The sequence below is a fragment of the Tupaia chinensis genome, unplaced genomic scaffold, assembly GCF_000334495.1.
Source record: "Tupaia chinensis unplaced genomic scaffold, TupChi_1.0 Scaffold000281_1, whole genome shotgun sequence".
Classification (NCBI taxonomy): Eukaryota; Metazoa; Chordata; class Mammalia; order Scandentia; family Tupaiidae; genus Tupaia; species Tupaia belangeri.
The window spans coordinates 2,238,130-2,258,770 of record NW_006159764.1 but is presented as its reverse complement, the minus strand read 5'-3'; the positions used below and the strand labels follow the sequence as shown (position 1 = coordinate 2,258,770).

Sequence of the window (20,641 nt, the reverse complement as noted above, 5' to 3'; positions counted from 1 at the left end):
CATTCTGTGAGGCCTGTGACGTTTGAAAGAGGCTTGTATATACATGTGTTTTTACAGAATTATTAAACATAATACATCCTTAATTACAGTAAGGACAGTTACCAAAAGTACTGTAAAGTACAATTAGCGTTTGGCTAGCTTGTTGCAGGGGCGGCATTATAGCCAATACCCCCCTCTGTAATCCTGATTCTCTAGCACTGCAGATTAAACACTGCCTACTAACAACTTTTCGATCAAAAATGTTTCATTCACTATTACTAACTAAAATTTGTAACAAGATAAACATGGGGTCAACAAGTGGTGAGGTGGTTAAGGTTCTGGACATGGCCGATTGAGGTTCAAGTCCCAGATCTGGCAGCTTGCTTTCTCACTTTCCCTCTCTCTGGTCAAATTAAAATAATAATAATAATAAATAAAATAAAATAAATAATTCTTTTTATTAAAAAAGATAAACATACCTGTGTCTGTCTTTTCTATTTTTTTATTTTTCTTTTCTCTATTTGAGCCATTATAGTTTGTTAACAAATAATTTTATAAAATTATACATTACATGTAACTCACTTCTATATTTAACATTTCATGTTATATTATAGTTCTGATGTTTAAATTATCTCCTATCTAGAAAATTAATATCATCTTCTTCCAAACTCTTGCTGTCCATGATTTTTTTAGGAAATATATTTAAATTACTGAGATAATGTCAGAATATTCTTCTACTTTAACCTTCCAACAACCATAATTTGACTATAAAAATCGGTATCTTCCTCCCCCCTTCTAAAGAAATCAGTCATTCTTATTTGAGTTGACTATTCCTTGTATCCATGTACCAGTTTTCCTGAACTTCTCTTATCTTTTATATCTATGCCCTTTTCAATTTCCACATTCTAACTTCATAGCAATTTTGTGTCTGCCAAATCAAACTTCAGGTAATTTTGCATTCTCAACTAGCTTCATATCCTCTAAGGCAAATCTCTGCTGCATACCCACTCGCTTGGATGCTAGTTACTACAAAAACTTAGTCAAATGCAAGGTGAGTGTGAAAATATGAATTAATGAAACAAAATCTAGGTCATCCCAAATATAATCTTATTTGTTTATCAAGATGTCAGATTAGAGTTATTTCATACCTAAATCATTTCAGCTTTACTATTTCAAGGAAAAGCAAATCAAAACAACTCAGTGTCCAGGTTTTTCTGTGCCTCCACGTACGACTTTCAGCACGTGTTTCAATAAATATGTGGACATTCTAAGAATTTCAGGCATACAAGATTTCGGCATAACAAAGTAATTTTGGCCTATTCTCAAGTGATAATGACATTTTTATTGAATATTTCAATAAGTATTTCCTTATTCAGTATGTCAAACATTGGCATTAAGCTGAAACATTAAAACGTTACATATCGAAGTAGGACAATGTATTTGTCATAAATTTGCCCTGTCCACTGAATTTTTTTGCCTCCAGTTGAGTAAAGGCAGTTTTAAGTTATATAACTATTTTTTTTCATTTATGGTTTCAAGCAAATCGAATCCATCTGTACTGCAGTAATGGACATATATCCATCATTATTAAATAAACAGTGTCACATAAACATTAGCTGAGAAGAACTACAATTTCAACAAATAAAAAATGTTGGATCTCTAAATATGCAAGACTTTCCAAATCCACGATGGGGCTATCAAAAATGGAAAATAATGAAGCAAATTACATAGTGATTAGACAGCTGTGCATACACAATCTCACTTTATAGTGTATTTTAATATGATGCTAAAAAGGGAATATAAAGTATGTTTTCAGGACTAATTGATAAGCTGCACATATGTTCCATACACAATGATAAAGGCTGAATTCTACAGGTCCAAAGAGTAGTTCCAAAACAAGCTGCTTAACTCACCTGGGAAAAAAGTAATCCGGGGGGAAAAAAGGGACGATTTTGTTGGCCCCTACCCCAGACCTGCTGATAATCAGGCTATACTTTAAAAAGAGGAGGAGGGACTAGCTGGTGGCATGTGCTAAGGGCAGCTGGATCCCACATGGCTGATACATGGTTTGAGTCCCAGAGCAGTAGCTTGAAAAATACACCAGTATAATGTGTGTGTACCCTAAATTCCAAAAGGAGGCAAAAGTAGAGAAGGGAATGCAGCATGACCATCCCTATGAAGGGTACTTTCTCACACCCCGCCCCTGTCAAGCACACTTGCTCTCTGGAAAAATTTAAGAAAATAATAAAAATAAAATTAAAAGGGGAGAGTGGAAGGAAAAACTCCCCAGGTGATTCTGCTGATGGACCAAATTTGAGAAACACTGTTGTTTCAGACCAACTGGAGAACCAAGGCTGTTTATCCCTAAGTCTGGCCTTCTGTTTTGATATTAGGCAAAAGACTGTTAATGACCTGCCAAGTTGATTTAAAAATCCTCTCTAAAAACAATCCACAGCAACTTATGTTAAACATTACACCTTCTGTAAGAACTCAGAAGAGCATTTTCACTTAAGGCACCAAGGTTTTGCACTAGGAAAACTATACTGTGTTAGTAACTACCCAGGAGTTTGTTTCCTACGAGAGAAAAAACACCATCACAAAAAATACTTTAGACAATGAACTAAATAAAGAACTAGGAAAAATACAAAGGTAATATAACTGTCATATAATTATGCACAGTTTGGAGCTGATGAATTCTGTGGTAAGGGACTGGCAATACGAGAAGACTAGGAAGGAATTTAATAACTGTTAGCTAGTCAGTATGGCAACTTTGGGAAAACATAAATATGCATCTTATTATATAACTGCATGGAAAAGTAGAGCTACTAATTGTGCTACTCAAATGGTATGATAAACTAGGCTGTCAGGAAAGTCTGTTCTTCTGTACAAAAATGCATTATGATCTTCCTGACAACCCAATATTGACACAAACACTACAGGTAAGATCCCAGAGCGATATGTTTAATTTGGTTTAGACTGGACAACTCTGAAAAACCTATTTTGAAGTCAGCATAAAAACTCTTAACTTGAAACTAATAAACTCTGATGAATTTTAGTCTAAGAATATGCAAATGCTGATTAGGAAGAGTAAGTGGATAAATGCACAACTACTTTTTGACTTACTAAATCACCAGTCTCTGCTAGTTATCCATTAATTCAAACTTGCTAAACTTATTACTAAAATCCTGAGTTCACTTTATAAAATATTTGCCTAAATTCAAATGTAGTCAAACAGAAATAGTCATTAATTAAAAAAGAACTTCTAAATTATTTGTTTGTTGCATCATTTTTTGATAATTAATTCCACTGAGAAAATGGAAGATAACTCATATTTCACAATGCTAGCATAAGTCATAAAATACCTAGATACTATTTCTAGCTATTTGCCATTGTTTTTCATTTCTCGCAACTATTATCCATTGCTTTATGTCACTGTTTTTCATTTCTCGCACCTATTATCCTCATTATCAGAAGCAGAAACAGGAGTGACAGAAGCTAAGCAACGCATAGTCAAGGTCAACAGCTAAAGGTGGAAATGGAAATTCAGACCTAGGTCTACCAATATGTTCAAAGTTAACTAACTATATTAGCTGTCAGGCAGCTTTACTCCTTTGTTATAGCCTATAGCAACACTTACAGTACTTAATGGAGGAAGCCTTTGATATATATGCTTATTGAAAAATACTGCTAAACTGTGAAGAAGGTAATAAGTACCTGAAGTATACAAAAATAAACTATTGTAAAGAGAACTAGTAATTGTCCAGTATATTGTGCCTGAACAATAAGCCATTTTCTATTTTGGTGCAGTTTTACCTACGAATCTGTAAAACAATTAACTAATAAAACAATTAACTAACAGTGGTGGTACCAATATGCATCAAGATGTCCTCCCTCCCCCCCCGTATATGTATGTATATACACATATATACATCACAGTAACACAAATAATTATACCTTAGTCATCGAGAAATAAAATCCATATCAACAAACTTACCAGCGCAAGTAATCTTTCCTAAAATGGTTAAAAGATAAATTTTCATTGCATTACTCTTAATTCAGTTGAACTGAGTACATGCTAGAAAGTAGAAATGAAATATTACTACTCCCCCATAACTGAGACAAGACACTAGTAAGTCCGCTGTCAATGACTACAGACAAGACTTGTGTAAGTTTTTGAGCTCAGCCTCCTTAATAAAACATAACTGTTAATAATGTGGCTTTCAAAGTGGATTTGCCCTTCAGTCAGAATAGCCATTTAGCACAATGTCTCAGGGACTTCCCTGGGGAAAAGAGGTGTCAAAGCAACAGAATGAGGTCTCTGGGCCTACAACTCCTGCCCCATCTGTTAACCACGAGACTGTTCTCTCTTATATACTGGCATTCTACGTTATTACACTAGCACGCAACAGGAACTTTTTTCAATCCTCAGGTTAGGTCAATATTAAGAATTTAAGATGGGAAGTAGTAGAGATGGCATTGGGATTAAACTGCTGAGGTTCAAATCCAACTGCACCACCTGCCAGCTCTGTGACCTTGGGAAAGTTACTTTACTTCCTGTGCCTCAATTTCCTCATCAGCTACAGGGCTGTTGTAACAAGTTAACATACATAAGCCACCTGAAACAGCGCTTAGCACCTCAGTCCACGTAAGTGACTGCTATTAGGAAGATGACGCTGAGTCTGTAAACTTCTATTCTTCGAGGACCTGAAGCAAAAATCTGCTAAAATGTTATTTTAAACGCCAAATCTTCACAGAAAGAAAGCAGGGCTCATCAACCTATGTAGGATTATTAACACCAGCGAAAATTTACTAAATTACTTGCAAATTCTAGGAAAAAATGATCTAAACAAAAGGGTTTGAGATCACTATTTTTTTATGAGCTAAACATGTTTACTTTAAGTATACCAAATTAAAAAAATAAAACTCCATGAATAGTTGACTGTCTTCTCTCTTTGCATATTAAAAATAAAATTAGGACTTTCCCATAAAGGTAAAATATAAAAAAACCTTAGGAATTGTCTCTTATTACATAGATTTTGGCTATTTAATGAAAACTATTTTTCATATTTCTCAATTAGTGTCAAAGAGAATGGTCTTTCCTTAAATGCTGGGTTGGCTATTTATCATAAACCATTTTCCAAAATGGGACATAGGCAGTCCATACCACTCAAATAGGAACCCAAACTAGCCAAAACGGCATTTCTCAACATGAACCACAAAACAATATTATTTCCAAAAGATGAATATTAATATTTATTCTAAGTGTGTCTTGTGAGGTCCCTCAAAGTGACCAAGTTACTATGTATGATACAGCTTCTTCCAGAAAAAAGCTTTTGCTAAAGTGATCCTTTCTAAGTAATTTCTACCCATTGCTGCACCAAGATGTCACACAGAGTGACACTTAATCATTCCCAGTTGCCTTGCTTTTCTACCCACTGAAGCTGAAGACTAAACATTTTTGATCAGACTCTGGTTTAAAGACACTTATCTATGAATGCATTTTCCCCTTCATTCCTTCACCCTCTGAGGCCTCACTGCATCCCAGAGAGTGACCCTGGTCTGAACTCTAGTGCTCCGACCCCTCTTGCTGCTGCCACCAGCCAGCCTCCCGGCCTCATGTATATGTGGTGTTCTTTTTTTTGCCCTGTACTGCAAAAGCAAAGATTTAGATTAGAGGTTCACCATTTGGTCAGTATTTATAAATGCTATTCAAGCCTAGGAGTGCATTATTTCTTGTCTTAATAACTGGTTCCATTTCTGAAATAAAAGCAATTTTGGTATCTTTTGTTACCAATCTCTATAATTTATCCGATTTCTCTACTGATTTCGATCTGACATTTACATTTTTCCAGTACTAATGTAGTTCAAATTACATTTCAGTTTATGCACATTTCACTTACTGTTTTTACAATACTAACCATTGTAAAAAAATGTTGCTGTAGGGAACCAGCAGTTAGCGTAATGGCTATGTCGCTGGACTCCCACGTAGTCGACCGCAGTTCGCGTCCCGGACCCGGTGGCTTAAAACTCACGCTGGGCGCGTGTGCGTGCGTGCCCAAGATCCCGAGAGGAGAACGGAGGAGAAGGGATTGCGGTGTGACCATTCCCCCTGGGGGGTGATTTCTCGCTTTCTGTCTCTATGTCTCTCTCTCTCTGTCTGGCGAGTGCACACGCCCTACAGTGAAAACCTCTCCAAAAAAAAAAAAAAGTTGCTGTACTCTGAAGCCAATGCCACAGCTTTGAAGTTAATAATAAAAACAAATCATTTAATAATTTCAAATTTTATTTCAAACTAGTATTTCAATCTAATATTATTGTCATACCAAAATAAAAGTATCAAGAATGAGTAGTTCTCATAAAGTACTTTTAAAAGGAAAAACAAAACAAAACACTTACTTGATTGTCTGCAGAAACCTTACTCTGTCATTGATCTCATCTGGGATCTTACTGAGAATTTGTTTAAGTGCTCGTGCCTTCTCATTTAGGTCCTGGAATTCTGGCTCTGGTCGTTCAATCATATACTCTGATAAAATAAACACATAATAAAAAAAATCAGCGGCTCTGCTAAATTCAAGTTTAAGAATTCCCTGTGTTTGTCAAGAGGGGAATGGGAGAGGAGAAAGGCCCGATAATTTGATAAGACAAGGCTGCAAAGCAAACTCCATTAGAGTTCAACTGACTCGAGCAGTAACATTAGGGCTCTCTCCAAGTAAATACCAGAAGATAAAAGACTAAACATTTTTGATTCAGATTAAATGGAAATCCCATGAAATTAAAAATAGATTAATAAAAAGATTTTTAAAAGGAAGGCTTAATCAAGTTCATCAGTCTGCTAAAGATACACTTCACAAGAAAACCCGAATTTAAGTAATGACAATAAAAAGGAATACAAAGACAACATATAGATGCCGGTGGGAAACATGAGTTTAATCACTGAAATCACTTATACTGAATATGCTAAGTCCCCCAAAAACCTAATAAAATTTTAGGTACATCATTAAAACTATCACAAATCCAATACAAGATTTGGAATCACAGAACAGCTATTTGGAAAGGAGGTTCAATCAGACTGATCAGAGGCAAAATAAACTTACCATCAGATACACTGTAGACTTGAAAGCATTGAAATTCTATTAATTCATCAATATATTATGGCCTAACATGGCTACAAATGCCAAATGCTCAAATCTAAATAAAGACAGGTTTTCTTTCTTTTTCTTTTTTTTGTTAAAGAGAGATTTTTTCTAGAGGGTGTGTGTGCTCACTGGAAAGATAGAGACAGACAGAAAGCAAGAAATCACCCCATCAGGGGGTGGCCACACGGCAATCCCTCCTCATCCAGTCTCTTCTTGGAATTTTGGGCACACACATACACACACCCAGCTGAGTCTGAAGCCTCTGGGTTCAGAGGATTTGAACTGCAGTTGACTATGTGGGAGTCCAGCAATGTAACCATTACGCCATCTAATGATCCCAGGCTTTCTTATAAATGATGGAATCAGGTAAAATATTTACTTTTTATTCTCCCTTAATAAACATAAAAAATTGTACATTTTTTTTAATTTGTGAAAAGATAGCTACGGAATTTCTACTTCTAATTTTTTTCATCTCTCTCTCTCTCTTTTTTTTTTTTTGTGCTAAACAGGTACATGCCCTTTCCAGAGAGAGACAGAGGGGCAGAGAGGAGAAAGCACTTCTATCACGCATAGTCATGACGCAATCCCATCTCCTCCAACTCTCCCTCCTTTCAGATTTTGTGCATGCATGCACTCAAGTATTTCACTTTTAAAGCTGACAAGTCTGGGACTTGAACCACACAGCTGGTCATGTGGGATCTGGCTGCCTTACTCACGCAGGCCATGGAGTTGGCCCTGTAATATTTTTCATATGGAAAAAGCAATTGAGAAAAGCTACAAAAAAGAATAGCTACTATAATGCTCTCCCAAATCTGTGTTTGAAAAAAATGTACTGAAGTTAAAAAAAAATACCTCATTACTTTCAAATTGGCGTTTCCTTAAAGTCAACATGCAATAAAATAACCATCCCACAGACCTTATCTTTTAGTGAACTAGAACTTGCCAAATATTTTATAAATGGAGAAGAAAATTAAAGTAAGCAAGTAAAAGCAATGCGTTGCTTCAAGTAATTAAATCTCACAAATATCAAAGGCAAAATGAACCACTTTTCCATTTTATATAGATTAGTTTCAAGAGAAGAAACAGAAAGGTGCAGGAAAGCAAGAGGAGGAGAGTGAAGGAGAGAAGGGGAGGGGGAGACCCTTCTGTTAAATGGCAACGACGTGAGGGTGCTTTCCAGCGAACAGAAAACGGAATGTCCTCGTTCCGATACCTTCTACATCATCAGCTGCCATGCGAAGAAGGGACTCTGTGAAGTTAACTTCTACACTTTTTTTCTCTAAAATTTTCATGATGATGTCTTGTGTGAGACCTGGATTTTCCTTTTCAGCCTGTAAGAAAGGGAGAACTCATTTTGAAATATAAAAAATAGAATCATTTTAAAGACAAAACTTTACTGTTTAGAACCTGTTGGGAACTTCTTAAATGGGTCTTTTATCAAGGTCAGGAATCTGTACAAAGCAGGTATCATGATGGCACTGACTTAAGTTTAGTGAGAGCTCACGCATCAGTAACTTTTCACAGGGACTACAGTTCCATTTCCCATCTGGACATTTTAAGGTACAGCTGATCCTCTGTACAGACCAAAAATGTCAGAGTGCCGCTGACACAGACTATGTATCTAGGACTACTCCAAGTGCTACCTCTTTACTGAATGTCTAGCTTTGTGGTCATTATTCTTTACATAATACAATGTAACTATATACTACTGTGTTGCAGTATGTATTGTATGTAGTCTGGAGATGATTTAAATTACACAGGAGGATGTATGTACATGGACTATGGGCAATTACTATGTTATTTTATATAAGGGACTTGAGCACCCCAGGAATGAGGAATGAGGGGGAGGGAGGGCCTGGAACCAATCCACCATAGATAATGAGCAATGACAGAAATAAAGATTTCCCATATTTTGGTAATATATCAATTATTCTTTTCAATAGTTTAAAACACTGAGGATTTTTAACTTTGTATTAGCTAGGCTTTCAACTTTGCAATTAAGCATTAACTCTTTCCACATACTTAGCAGAGACTATGTATTTAAATCAAACAAATGCCAGGGAAAAAAAAAACAAAAACAGAATTTAGTTTTCAAGTTTATTAAAGTTGTATAGTCCCTTAACTATGTTCCCACAGTGAGTTTGATTTTCTATTTTAGAAATGTCCTTCACTAGTTTTCAGAACATCATTAATCCTTTTACTACCTTCTGAGCTTGCTTCACTAATGAGTTTGCATTGCTTCTGTTCTTCAGCTTCCCTAGGGCGCTAAAATCTTTTAGTCATTTCAAGACTGAGTATAAAGAGATCTGAGTTTACCACAGCTAATTTTCGTATTTTAGTTTAGCAATTTTGTCCCATTTTGTTATTTTCTTTTTAAAATTTGGTAGTCAGACACAATTTCTTAGTGTTCATATGCCAATTACATTGGCTGTACTGACGATTTCCTTTCTTTTTTACCCTGATATTAAATAGCAAATAGAAACCCAATCAGACGGCAGTCTCTTGGCTTCAACGTGTCTAGCACTTAGCCTCTGCCTTTTCTACTCCATCCTGGTATCACTGCAGACACAGCTTTCTCCTGTGCTATCATCCTTTCCTTTGCACGATCTTGTTTTCATTAGATCCCAAGCGTCAAAAACTAAGTAGAATGGAATAGGCAGAGAAAATATACACACTTATCTCAATCCTGGATCATTACACCTACTGTCAAATGGTATTCAAGGAATTCATAATAAAGTGTATCTGACTAAATTTCATTTCTTTTATACTTTATCGTGACTTTTCCAACTATGGATATATTTAAGACAAAAGCTATTTAAAAACAATGAGCTGCCTTTAAAAACAAAGTTCTCCAAATAAGGCATAGGTTTGTTACATGAATTTGGTGAACTGCTGCGACATTATATTATATATAACTCAGTGCTTGGTAACAGTGGTTTACCTTCCTTTTCTAAGTAACATTAGAACCTATGTAATTACTTATCTGGGGGCAGGGGAGCATTCTCTGTGTTTGCAGGGAATGCCAGTAGAACAATTCTCTAAGTCACAATTATGAAATGTAGCAAGTCTGAGAACAAAGTTTGCAATACCAAGTTGGTCTGGGCCAGCAAAATGTCAAAGCTGGACATTACAAATGTCTCAGGGAGGTCCCTAACTCTGAGTTCACAAAACCCTTCATGATAAAAGAAATACTTAACAATCCAACAGAGCTAGTTACTCAGCACTTAGGTCCAAACAACTTTAAGTACTATGTCCCAACTTTATAGCCTTAAAAAAAGTTAATTTATAAAGTGAAAGAGAAGTATCAATACTTCATTCTTAACTAACCATGGTTAGTTAGTTATGGGATGGGAGTGCACCTACTGGGCACTGTGCAGTTTCACAAGTTGGACTTAGATTGGATCCTTCACTCCTGTTTCCTCCTGCATATACAGACTTTCTTATGGTACCTGCATTTTATTACAACAGGGGCCAGAAGTCCAGTTTCACAAAGGACATCACTGACAGGAATGCAGCCCCAGCAGATACACTGAAAAGGCGAGCACTTCAAGCTAGTAGTTCAGTAGTTTCCAAGAGATGTTGCACATCTCTGTGTGCCTTCAAAAAAAATTTTTTTTGGAAACATTTTCATATAGGGCGCATGTGCTCGCCAGAGAGACAGAACGCAAAAAATCACACCCCAGGGTGATTTGTGGCTATGCCACAATCCCGTCTCCTCCATATTCTTCTTGGGATCTTGGGCATACACACACACGTGCCCAGTGTTAGTTTCAAGCCACTGGGTCTGAGACTTGAACTGCAGTCAACCACAAGGAAGTCCAGTGTCTTAACCACTATACCATTTTGAGGTAGGAACCTCAAAATTTTTATAAAATTCTACATGGGACCCCTACGATTTCAGTGTGGGGTTTTAGGAGTCTCAGTGCACAGTTTAAGAATAGTCATCTTAGTAAGAGGAGACTTCAAGATTAATGGAAAAATGAAATGATAAGAATTAAAATATAAACTTTATTTCTCAACATAAGTTCCATCAAGCTCGAGACACTTTTTAAGTGATGCCACCGGCCATTTAGTCCAACCCTAAAGAACTGGGGACCCTGAGAATTCGCTCACATCACTGCAGTCTTTTTTCTACACTACTGATGTAAGAAAAATAGGAGCTCTTTAAATATTGAGATTAATAAACAAAAAAAGGTCAGAAGGAGCCAAATCAGGACTGTACAATGACTAGCTAATGATTTTCCACTGAAACTCTTGCAAAATTTCCCTTGTTTGATGAGAATAAAAAGCAAGAACACTCTTGTGGTGGAAGACTCTCTGGGGAAGCATTTCTGGGTGTTTCCTGCTACAGCTTTGGCTAATTTTCTTAAAATGCTCTCATAATAACCAGATGTTATTGCCCTTTGGCCCTCCAGGAAGTCAACAAGTAAAATGCCTTGAGTGTCCTGAAGGACTGCTGCCAGGACCTTTCCCTGTGACCAGTTTGCATCTGCTTTGATCGGACCCTTTGACCTCTCTGTAGTCGCTTCTGTCTTCAGGCAAAGCCATGAAGACTTCTTCCTTGTCACACGAAGCTACGGAAACAGCATTTACTCTCCATGTGTTGAAAGTGTTAAAAGCTTTTCAGAATACACTAAAACAGACATAAGATGGCTGAAAAGGTTTTCACTGGAAGAAGATAAACTGGCAACCATCACATGGTATTTATAATTATGTGTAACACACACTTTAATCATCATAATAAACTATTTGTACCTTACCTTAATGAATGCGGCTCTGAGCGTCTGAGCTGCAGACAGATTTACTCGTTCTAGCTGTAACAAAAATTTACATCATTATTAATATCAATTTTCTTTGGAAAAGTACATTTCTGATATCCCTTTCTGTAGTAATTATATTGATACATCCAGCATTCAATTAACAAATCACTTGTTAATTATTGTAAATCGCCATAATTCAGCAGACAGGCTATCTAAAATCTTCAGTGGAAATCATGACAAATTATGTACTCTTTATTCCTTTTTTAAAAAATAACATATAGTCTACCTTAATACCAGACTTATTCAAATACGTACAGAAGGTGAAATAGCAATATCATCAGTCCTTATGGAAAGAATTAAAATATTTAATTAATTACTAAAAATCGGGAAGGATCAAGATTAAACTCTAAGTGCTCTATTGCCACAAATACACTGTGTGTGCACCTCTGGGCGTTAAATATAAAGCGGCCAACAGGACACATTTATTATTTAAGTCCTATTTACCCCATACTTGTTTTAAATAGCTTTTCAATCCCTTAGCTAGTGCTTAAAAGAAAATTAGTCTACCTGACTAGTTTGCAAACCGTGCTGATAAAAGGTTTACTTGATACTCAAACTGAAGACTGGATCATCTGGACTTCAGAGATGCTTCTACTTGCCCTGTATTTCATCAGGATCAAGAAATAGTTACCTAAAATACTGAACCAAAAGTTTAATCAAATGCTTTTAATTTTTATGTCAAATGCATGAGGTTTATAATCTCAAGAGATAAGTGTTCTGGTTTTACACTTATATAGCTCATTTTTCAGTGAACCATGAAATTCCATAAAAATAATTCCATTTGTTGAAGAATTAAATACCTGGCTTGAACATACTGGCTTCAGTTAAATTCTATTCTTCAGTCCCTAAGAATCGGGCTAGTCAACTCAAAACTCAACTGAGGGGCTGGCAGGTGGCATGGTAAGGTATTGAACTCTCACATGCCCATCATGGTTTGAGTCCCAGCCCCAGGACTTGAAACTCACAAGCCTGTGTGTGCCCAGAATCCTAGGAGAAGAATGAAGGAAAAGGGACTGTAGTGTGGCCATCCTTCTGGGGGGAGATTTCTCACTTTTCTTCTCACTATCTGTCTCTCTAGTGAGCAAAGTTTAATCAAATGCTTTTAATTTTTATGTCAAATGCATGAGGTTTATAATCTCAAGAGATAAGTGTTCTGGTTTTACACTTATATAGCTCATTTTTCAGTGAACCATGAAATTCCATAAAAATAATTCCATTTGTTGAAGAATTAAATACCTGGCTTGAACATACTGGCTTCAGTTAAATTCTATTCTTCAGTCCCTAAGAATCGGGCTAGTCAACTCAAAACTCAACTGAGGGGCTGGCAGGTGGCATGGTAAGGTATTGAACTCTCACATGCCCATCATGGTTTGAGTCCCAGCCCCAGGACTTGAAACTCACAAGCCTGTGTGTGCCCAGAATCCTAGGAGAAGAATGAAGGAAAAGGGACTGTAGTGTGGCCATCCTTCTGGGGGGAGATTTCTCACTTTTCTTCTCACTATCTGTCTCTCTAGTGAGCACACATGCCCTATGGCAAAAGCCTTAAAACAGAAAATAAAGAAACAACAACAACAAAAAAAATCAACTGAATATTTTTTTAAAAGACAATATTAAAGGTTGGAAAACAATGTAATCTTTATAGATTTTTATGCAAGTGGAATATTTCTATAAAAACTTTATGAACACATATCATATTATACAATAGTCCTTTCAATCCTCAGGGGAAATCAAAGTGTACTTTTTCCTTTATATACAATTTATATATAAATACGCATCTAGGAGATCACTGATATCTTAAATTATTTTCTAAACAAGACAATTAGAAATGCCAAGAACTATGTCTCCCTACAAATTATTTACCTTAAGTACAGAGCAAAAGTAAAGAAATCTGCCAAGATAAATAACTGACCTCCCAAAAAACAATAAGCCATTTAGCTTAGTATTTATTTAACTTGGCTTCTACAAATGTTATAACGTCTAATATTGTCTCAGTAGGTAAAAGGGAAGGCACAGGGGCCCAGTAAGCAAATATTGCAAAGTAACTATGTAAGTAATTCACAAAATTTACAAAGGTAGGTTTTTAAAAATGAAAAAGGGCTTCTACTTCCAAATATTGCATGCAATTATCATGACTAATACTCAGCATTAAAGTAACAATACAGGTCATCAAATCTCAAGTTCTTGTTGGGCAAGGGAAGGGAAGCAGGGCAGACGAGACAGGAAGAGTATTTCCATCCTGATGGAACCTATTTTGTTCATGGGTTTACCCCAGCCTGGCTGTGACCCTCTGGACAAGTCAAAGGTCTGAGTCAGATGTGCCTGCAACTATCAGCCCAACAGCTCATCTGTACTGCCCTGACTGGCATGCGGAAGGGTCAAGGTCAGTAAGAGGCCCAGGAAAGTGACTGAAGAGCTAATAAAATAACTATGATAGGCATTGACAGCTCTGTAATTCTACAGCTCTGTAATTCTAAGTTTACATATGTGCACTTTGCAAAAAAAGGGGAAGCCACAAAAAAGAGAGCCCTAACATACCAAATTAAAAATTGGTGAGCTGTGAACCATCTCACTAGAACTCAGCTGGGTGACATTGGGGGACACACTAACTATCCACACATCTGGCATTAAACCCAGTGGGCTTTCTTGCTCATATGGTATCCATACCGCCTGGTGCAGTGCCAGGTGCACGGGCACATACCTAGAGTATAAAATGAAGCTAATCTCTCATCCACACATTTATCTAGACAGTTCTTAAATCTATTCCTAACTTCAGTTTGTACTACTTAGGTAAGAAGACATGTACTCTACCCTTCCATAATTATAGAACTTCTCTTTTAGGTATTTCACTTCTAATCCATGATGTGATAAAACCATGTTCATCTTACCAGTAACTTACAGGACAGTAGCAAGTTCTGATAATATCCTAGTAACAGTTACTATTTACTAGGCCCCTGTTATGGCTTTTACATAGAGCATCTTTATATAGAGTATCTCTAATAAATCTATAACTAGCCCTCATTAGAATTTCCATTTTATTAGGAAGAAACCCAGTTTGTTATCAATTTATCCAATATTAAATAGCTAGTAAGTACATAGACAAGATTTGTACCATTGCTATCTGGCTCCAAAACTGTGTACAAGCCAGTAATGCTGCCCTCACTCATGGTTCTCACTTTACAGACTGGCGGCTATCTTCTAATTTAATCTCTTCAATTTTTGGTGCTTTAGGAACCAAAATAGTCTTGACTTTCTACCAACTCCAACAATGTCTATGACTATAGTCCTAGATGCTGCAGAACATCAATTTATGTAGCTTTGTGAAAAGGAGTAGGAGAGCTGTGAGCTGAGGTATAAAGAAATATGTTTATAAAGATGAAATATGACTTGGCCTTTAACAATTGTGGCCTGACCTCTTAGAATTACCTTCCCTGGAAGGTCTCCCACTTAAAGGTTTCTTCAGGGCTGTTCACTCGTGGGGATGTAATGATTTTAAGTTAACTTCAGAAAAGAAAAGGATTTCCATTTGTCTCCAACACTTCACTGAGTCCACCACTTTCTGGGATTTGGGAGTAACATTCTTTGGCAAAAGCATCATGAAAGAGCCAAGGCAGTAACTTTCTCAGTAGTAACTGACAGTGCATGCATATTCCGGTCACAACACAGAGGAATGCATGGCTGCACCCTGCACTAATGGGCTAAGCCCAGGGACAGGAACTACTCGGGCCTGAGTCACACAGCATTTCTACAGAGAGAAAAGGGTCCACGACATCTCATCTCACCTAGAAGGGAAGGAAAAGTACCTGGTAGAGTACACCTGGAGGGAACGGAGAGGCTGGAGGAGCCTAACATCAGGTCTCACCTCGACGCCCTGTTCAGCCCAGGGTACTCCCACCTTTATGAGCTCCCTCTGCCGACTTCCCCTTGATAGCTTTGAGAGCACTAGGATGTGCAGCTGCAGACTTGTCAAATTCACGAAGCTTTGGTTCATTTTATAAAAATTTTGAAAAACTCCCACATAAATTTTATTCCACACAGAGCTCATTTATTATTTGTTCCTTCTAAAAGAATCTAGTCATTATTATACATTTCTAGCACCAAATTATAATTTCCTAAAACCATAATAAAAAAGAATTCCATTTATGACCCTTTGATTGCTCAAGTTTTAAAGACTCTTGCATAAAAATTTCATAAAAGCTGTTTATTTGTTTTAAAAAAGGTCAACATAATTAGGCTAAGCTGTTCTGAATTGTCTGCAAATCTACTCCTTCAAAATCAGGCAAGATTTGATTTTCCCAGGTAATAACCCTCTCCTTACCCGCCCTCAGCAATGATTATTGATCTTCTCTCTTAAAAGGAATTAAACCAAGTCACAAAAATAAAAACTACAGGTGTATCTCTTGTGATTCAAATGAGAACGAGGCAAGACAGCTAAATAATAAGCATGCCAGAAGAACACAAGTACGAGGAATCATGAGGTCACCTCCCAGCCCCGGAGCTGCCTCAGAGAAAGCAAACACAACCAGCTACTTTGCACATGTGAAGTTCAACACGCATTTCTAACTGAGCAAGTTCATGGGGTTGCCCAGATGTCTGGCAAAAAAAGTTAAGTACAGCCACCTCGCTAATATAAAAATACTCCATAAAACACTGCCTACGAGTATACAAAACTCTAGGATATGATAAGTTTTTCAGAAAATATATGTGAAGGACTCCTTAATAATAATAGCTAACATTTACTACATGCCTGGTTCTAGCCATTATAATACATCAGCTTATTTATCTCAGTGTTTCTGTAAGAATTAAGTACAATCTTATTTATCCCCATTTTACAGAAGGGAAAATGGAGACAAGATTACACACCCCAGTAAGTGGCAGAGCAGGGCAGTCACTCAAACTCAAAATGTTAACTACGATCATCTCTGGATGGTAGAACTGCAGGAAAAATCTGTATCTTAATTGTAATGTATAAACATATTTTGTTTATTTTGCTCAAAGTTTGAGGTCTGACCTCTATTTTGCTTTAAGAATTATTTACTTAATTTTACTCATTATTTATTTATTTGACCTGAGAGAGAGACAGAGAGAGAAAGAGAACGTGAGAGAGAAAGCAAGCCACCAGGTCTGCAAGCCACCAGGTCTGCGACCCAAACCATGGTTAGTCATGTGAGAGTCCAGTGCCAACTGCCGGCCCCCCAACTTTTCTTTTTAACTAGAAAAAAAGAGGGAAGTAGAGCTGGTGAAGTAGTCCCAAGTTTCACTACTTACAAGGAGAAATTATGAATGATGTATCTGCAAAGAGCTGGCAGAAATGGCTGACGCAGATGCTTCTGAATGGAATGATACTGACGGTTTATTCAGAAGCATATTTTATCTGATATATTAACATACATGACTTGGATGACCTAAGTGCATATTCGGCTGCAAAACTGTTTATTTCTCAAAATAAGACACATATCAATTCAGAAATTATACTTCATTTAACACAATTCCTCTGAAAGGTCACAGGAGAAGACACACAGTTTCTTTTTCCTGGAATGAAAAACTGAACCATTTCTCTTTTTTCCTCCATATACGAAGAATTGGTAAGAAATGACAGTTACATGAGAACTGACCTAGGAGTTGGCACAAAGTTCCCAGAAACCCATTATTCAATGATGCAATCAGGAGGCCTGTTTCGCAGAACATTTACAACATGTGTAATTCACTGGGACTCTGAACTCCACGGTAGCTGATTCAACAAGAAGTCGACTCCTTCTCAGAGCCACGCAAGCACCAAGCTCCCAGAGTGCCATGAAAAACTTTTGGCTTGTAAACTGGAGTAACAGTAATAAAATTTCTCCAGGTGTAAGGATGTCCTACTACCTAAAAACTCTTTTGAAAATGATTTTGGACTACCACTGTAGATATACTGGCTCTAATATTAAGGTTAAGCTTTTTAACTCTTACAAAACATGGTGAACAGGACGAGCGGTAGTGAGTCATTTGGCTTCAGAGTAAGCCATTCTCCTCTACCGTGGGACTATCTAATTTAATCTAGAAGATCAATTTGATAACCACTTTTACCTTTTAATCTGAGTAGCACAGAAAAATAGAGCCAAACTCAACTATAATTTCCCATTATTAGACTTGCAGAAAAATTCAGTTGAGGGGGCCGGCAGGTGGCATGGTGATTAAGGGTGGTGGACTCTCACATGGCTGACCACGGTTCAAGTCCTGGGCCTGGCAGCTTACTTTCTCACTTTATCTTTCCTTCTCTCTCACTCTGTTCCTCTCTGGTCAAATTAAAATTAATTCATTAAATAAAGTTAAATAAAATAATTCTTTTTAAAAGAGAAAAATTCACAGTTGAACTACAGTTAAATACTAATGTTTAACTGATTAGGTATCTTATTTAGAGGTTAATTTTTTTTTTTTTTTTTAAAGGTTTTTGCCATAGGGTGTGTATGCTTTCTGGAGACAGAGAGATAATGAGAGGGAAAGTTAAAAATCACACTTTGGGAGGCTGGCCATGCTATAATCCCTGGTTCTCCATTCTCCTCTCAGGTCTCTAGGTGCACGTGCACCCTGGCGTCATTTTCAAGCCACCAAGTCCGAGACTTGAACCATGGTCAGTTATATGGGAATCCAACACCTTAACTACCACATCACTTGCTGGCCCTCTTCTTTTTCTTAAAAAAATTTTTTATTGGGAACCAGCAGTTAGCGTAATGGCTATGTCGCTGGACTCCCATGTAGTCAACCGCGGTTCGCATCCCGGACTCGGTAGCTTAAAACTCACGCCGGGCGCGTGTGCATGCGTGCCCAAGATCCTGAGAGGATAATGGAGAAGAAAGGATTGCGGCGTGACCATCCCCCCTGGGGGGTGATTTCTCGCTTTCTGTCTCTATGTCTCTCTCTGTCTGTCTGGCGAGCGCACGCGCCCTATAGCAAAAACCTGTCGCCCCCAGGGGAAAAAAAAAATTTTATCACCAGAAAGCACATGGACTCACGAGAGAGAAAGAGAGAAAGAGAGAGAGAGAGACAGGAGCACCCCAAGGGGACGTGATCAGGCTGCAGTCCTTTTCCCTCCATTCCTCTTTCGGGATCTTGGACGTACACACACTTGTTTTTCAAGTGTCTAGGGCTCTGATTCAGGCCACAGTCAGCTATGTGGGATCCGGCTCCTTTAACCACCTTGTTCCAAAGCCAGTCACATTTTATTCTTTTCAACCAAACAACTCACATTTGAAGGCACAATAATTTTACTCCATTTTTATTTCATTCTAATTTCTAACCCAAGCCTGAGATTTCATATCTATCGAAATGGAAAACTACTACCTACTGTCACTATTCCTGAAACTCCATAATTCTGAACACGGTTTTAAACGTAAGACAGAAATAATCTTTTAGAAAGATTGGTACCTTGATTTCAGCTCAGTAAATTCAACGTGAGAAGTGGACACCATCAATATGCAACAGGATCTCTCAGTGTGCGAACTCAGACACTTTATTTTCAAACCCTGCTTTTAACAATTAGTTTCTGGACCAACATGAGTCATTTGGCAATGTGTTCTAATTCTGGATCCATTAACCCACATATGTGTTAGCTCTGGAAAGCAGCAACTGCCTCTATTTATGAAAGGTATTTCCTAGTCTACTGACAGCCGCCCCTTCTTTCAAGTTAATTTCCCTCACACAAAATAAAATTAGAAAAAGAATATTACGACTAATTCCATCCCATATTCTATAGAAACCTTTTTGCAACGTCGAGATTCAAATAGTCATTTTTCATATGTGGCAACTAGTCCATTCAAATTATTAGAACAAAAGACTTTCTCATTTCTTTTTACTGACTAGAGGATCAAACTGAAGTTCTGCAAAGTAAGTTTTCCCCTTCAGGTAAAGACTCAAAATACCAGTTATTACATACTGAAAATTCTCCCAACCAACTTTGCCCAATAGCCTATAAAGTTGGGTATACTGATAGGAAAATAGAGAATATCTCTGGGTAGAAATATTTTTAATATAATGGTTCTTAGAGTACCTGAGAAACTCAAACTCTAATTATTACTAAGGAAGTTAACTCACTAGCTTTCATTGACTGTCTCCTTACCTCATTCATGGCACAAGAATAATTAAATTGTGTATGTAAATATCTGTGTTCCATACTGTTCTATTCTTTTCTTCTTTTTTAATGTCAAAGGGTAGGTATACCCAAGAGAGACAGACACAGAGATAAAGCATCTCCCAATGGAGCCCCAACTACGCCACAATCCTTTTTCCTCCCAAGTTTCCATCCTGACAAGAGCCCAGGCATATGCATGTTTGTTTTTTTTTTTGTTTTTTTTTTTCTCCAAGCCATCGGGCCAGGACTCCAATCTTGGCTGACCATGTGGGATCTGACTTTCTTTGCACAACACTTAATTACTGTGCTATCGGGTCAGCCCTCTACTAGACACTTCAGAACACACCTGCTGCCTCTTTTCACTGTACCTCCAGATCCCAGCTGAGTACTCAACTAAAAAACAGCTGGCATTTATGCAGTACGTATTCACCGAGTAGAACTCAAGTACCGGCACTTAGTTTAGTAGCTACCTACAGAGAACATGTAAAGTAAACAGAACAAAAATAGTGAAATACACAGTCTGACTGATGCACAGCTGTAGTTCCACATGGAACGCTTCCAGGTTTGCGTGTGGGGACCTCCATGAATACACCAGGCAGGTG

General features: G+C 37.4%; 1 protein-coding gene across 5 annotated transcripts in view; it reads right to left on the bottom strand.

Moving 5' to 3' along the window:
• PDCD10 (programmed cell death 10) overlaps positions 1-20,641 on the bottom strand; it is a 48,128-nt gene that overhangs the window by 4,374 nt on the left and 23,113 nt on the right. For all 5 annotated transcript variants that reach the window (XM_006150291.3, XM_027772553.1, XM_027772551.1 and 2 more), the window contains 3 exons: positions 11,876-11,929; positions 8,329-8,446; positions 6,376-6,502 (listed from right to left, as the gene is read on the bottom strand). In XM_006150291.3, the coding sequence (XP_006150353.1) occupies positions 6,376-6,502; positions 8,329-8,446; positions 11,876-11,929 (299 nt within the window). The remainder of the gene's footprint in view (positions 1-6,375; positions 6,503-8,328; positions 8,447-11,875; positions 11,930-20,641) is intronic.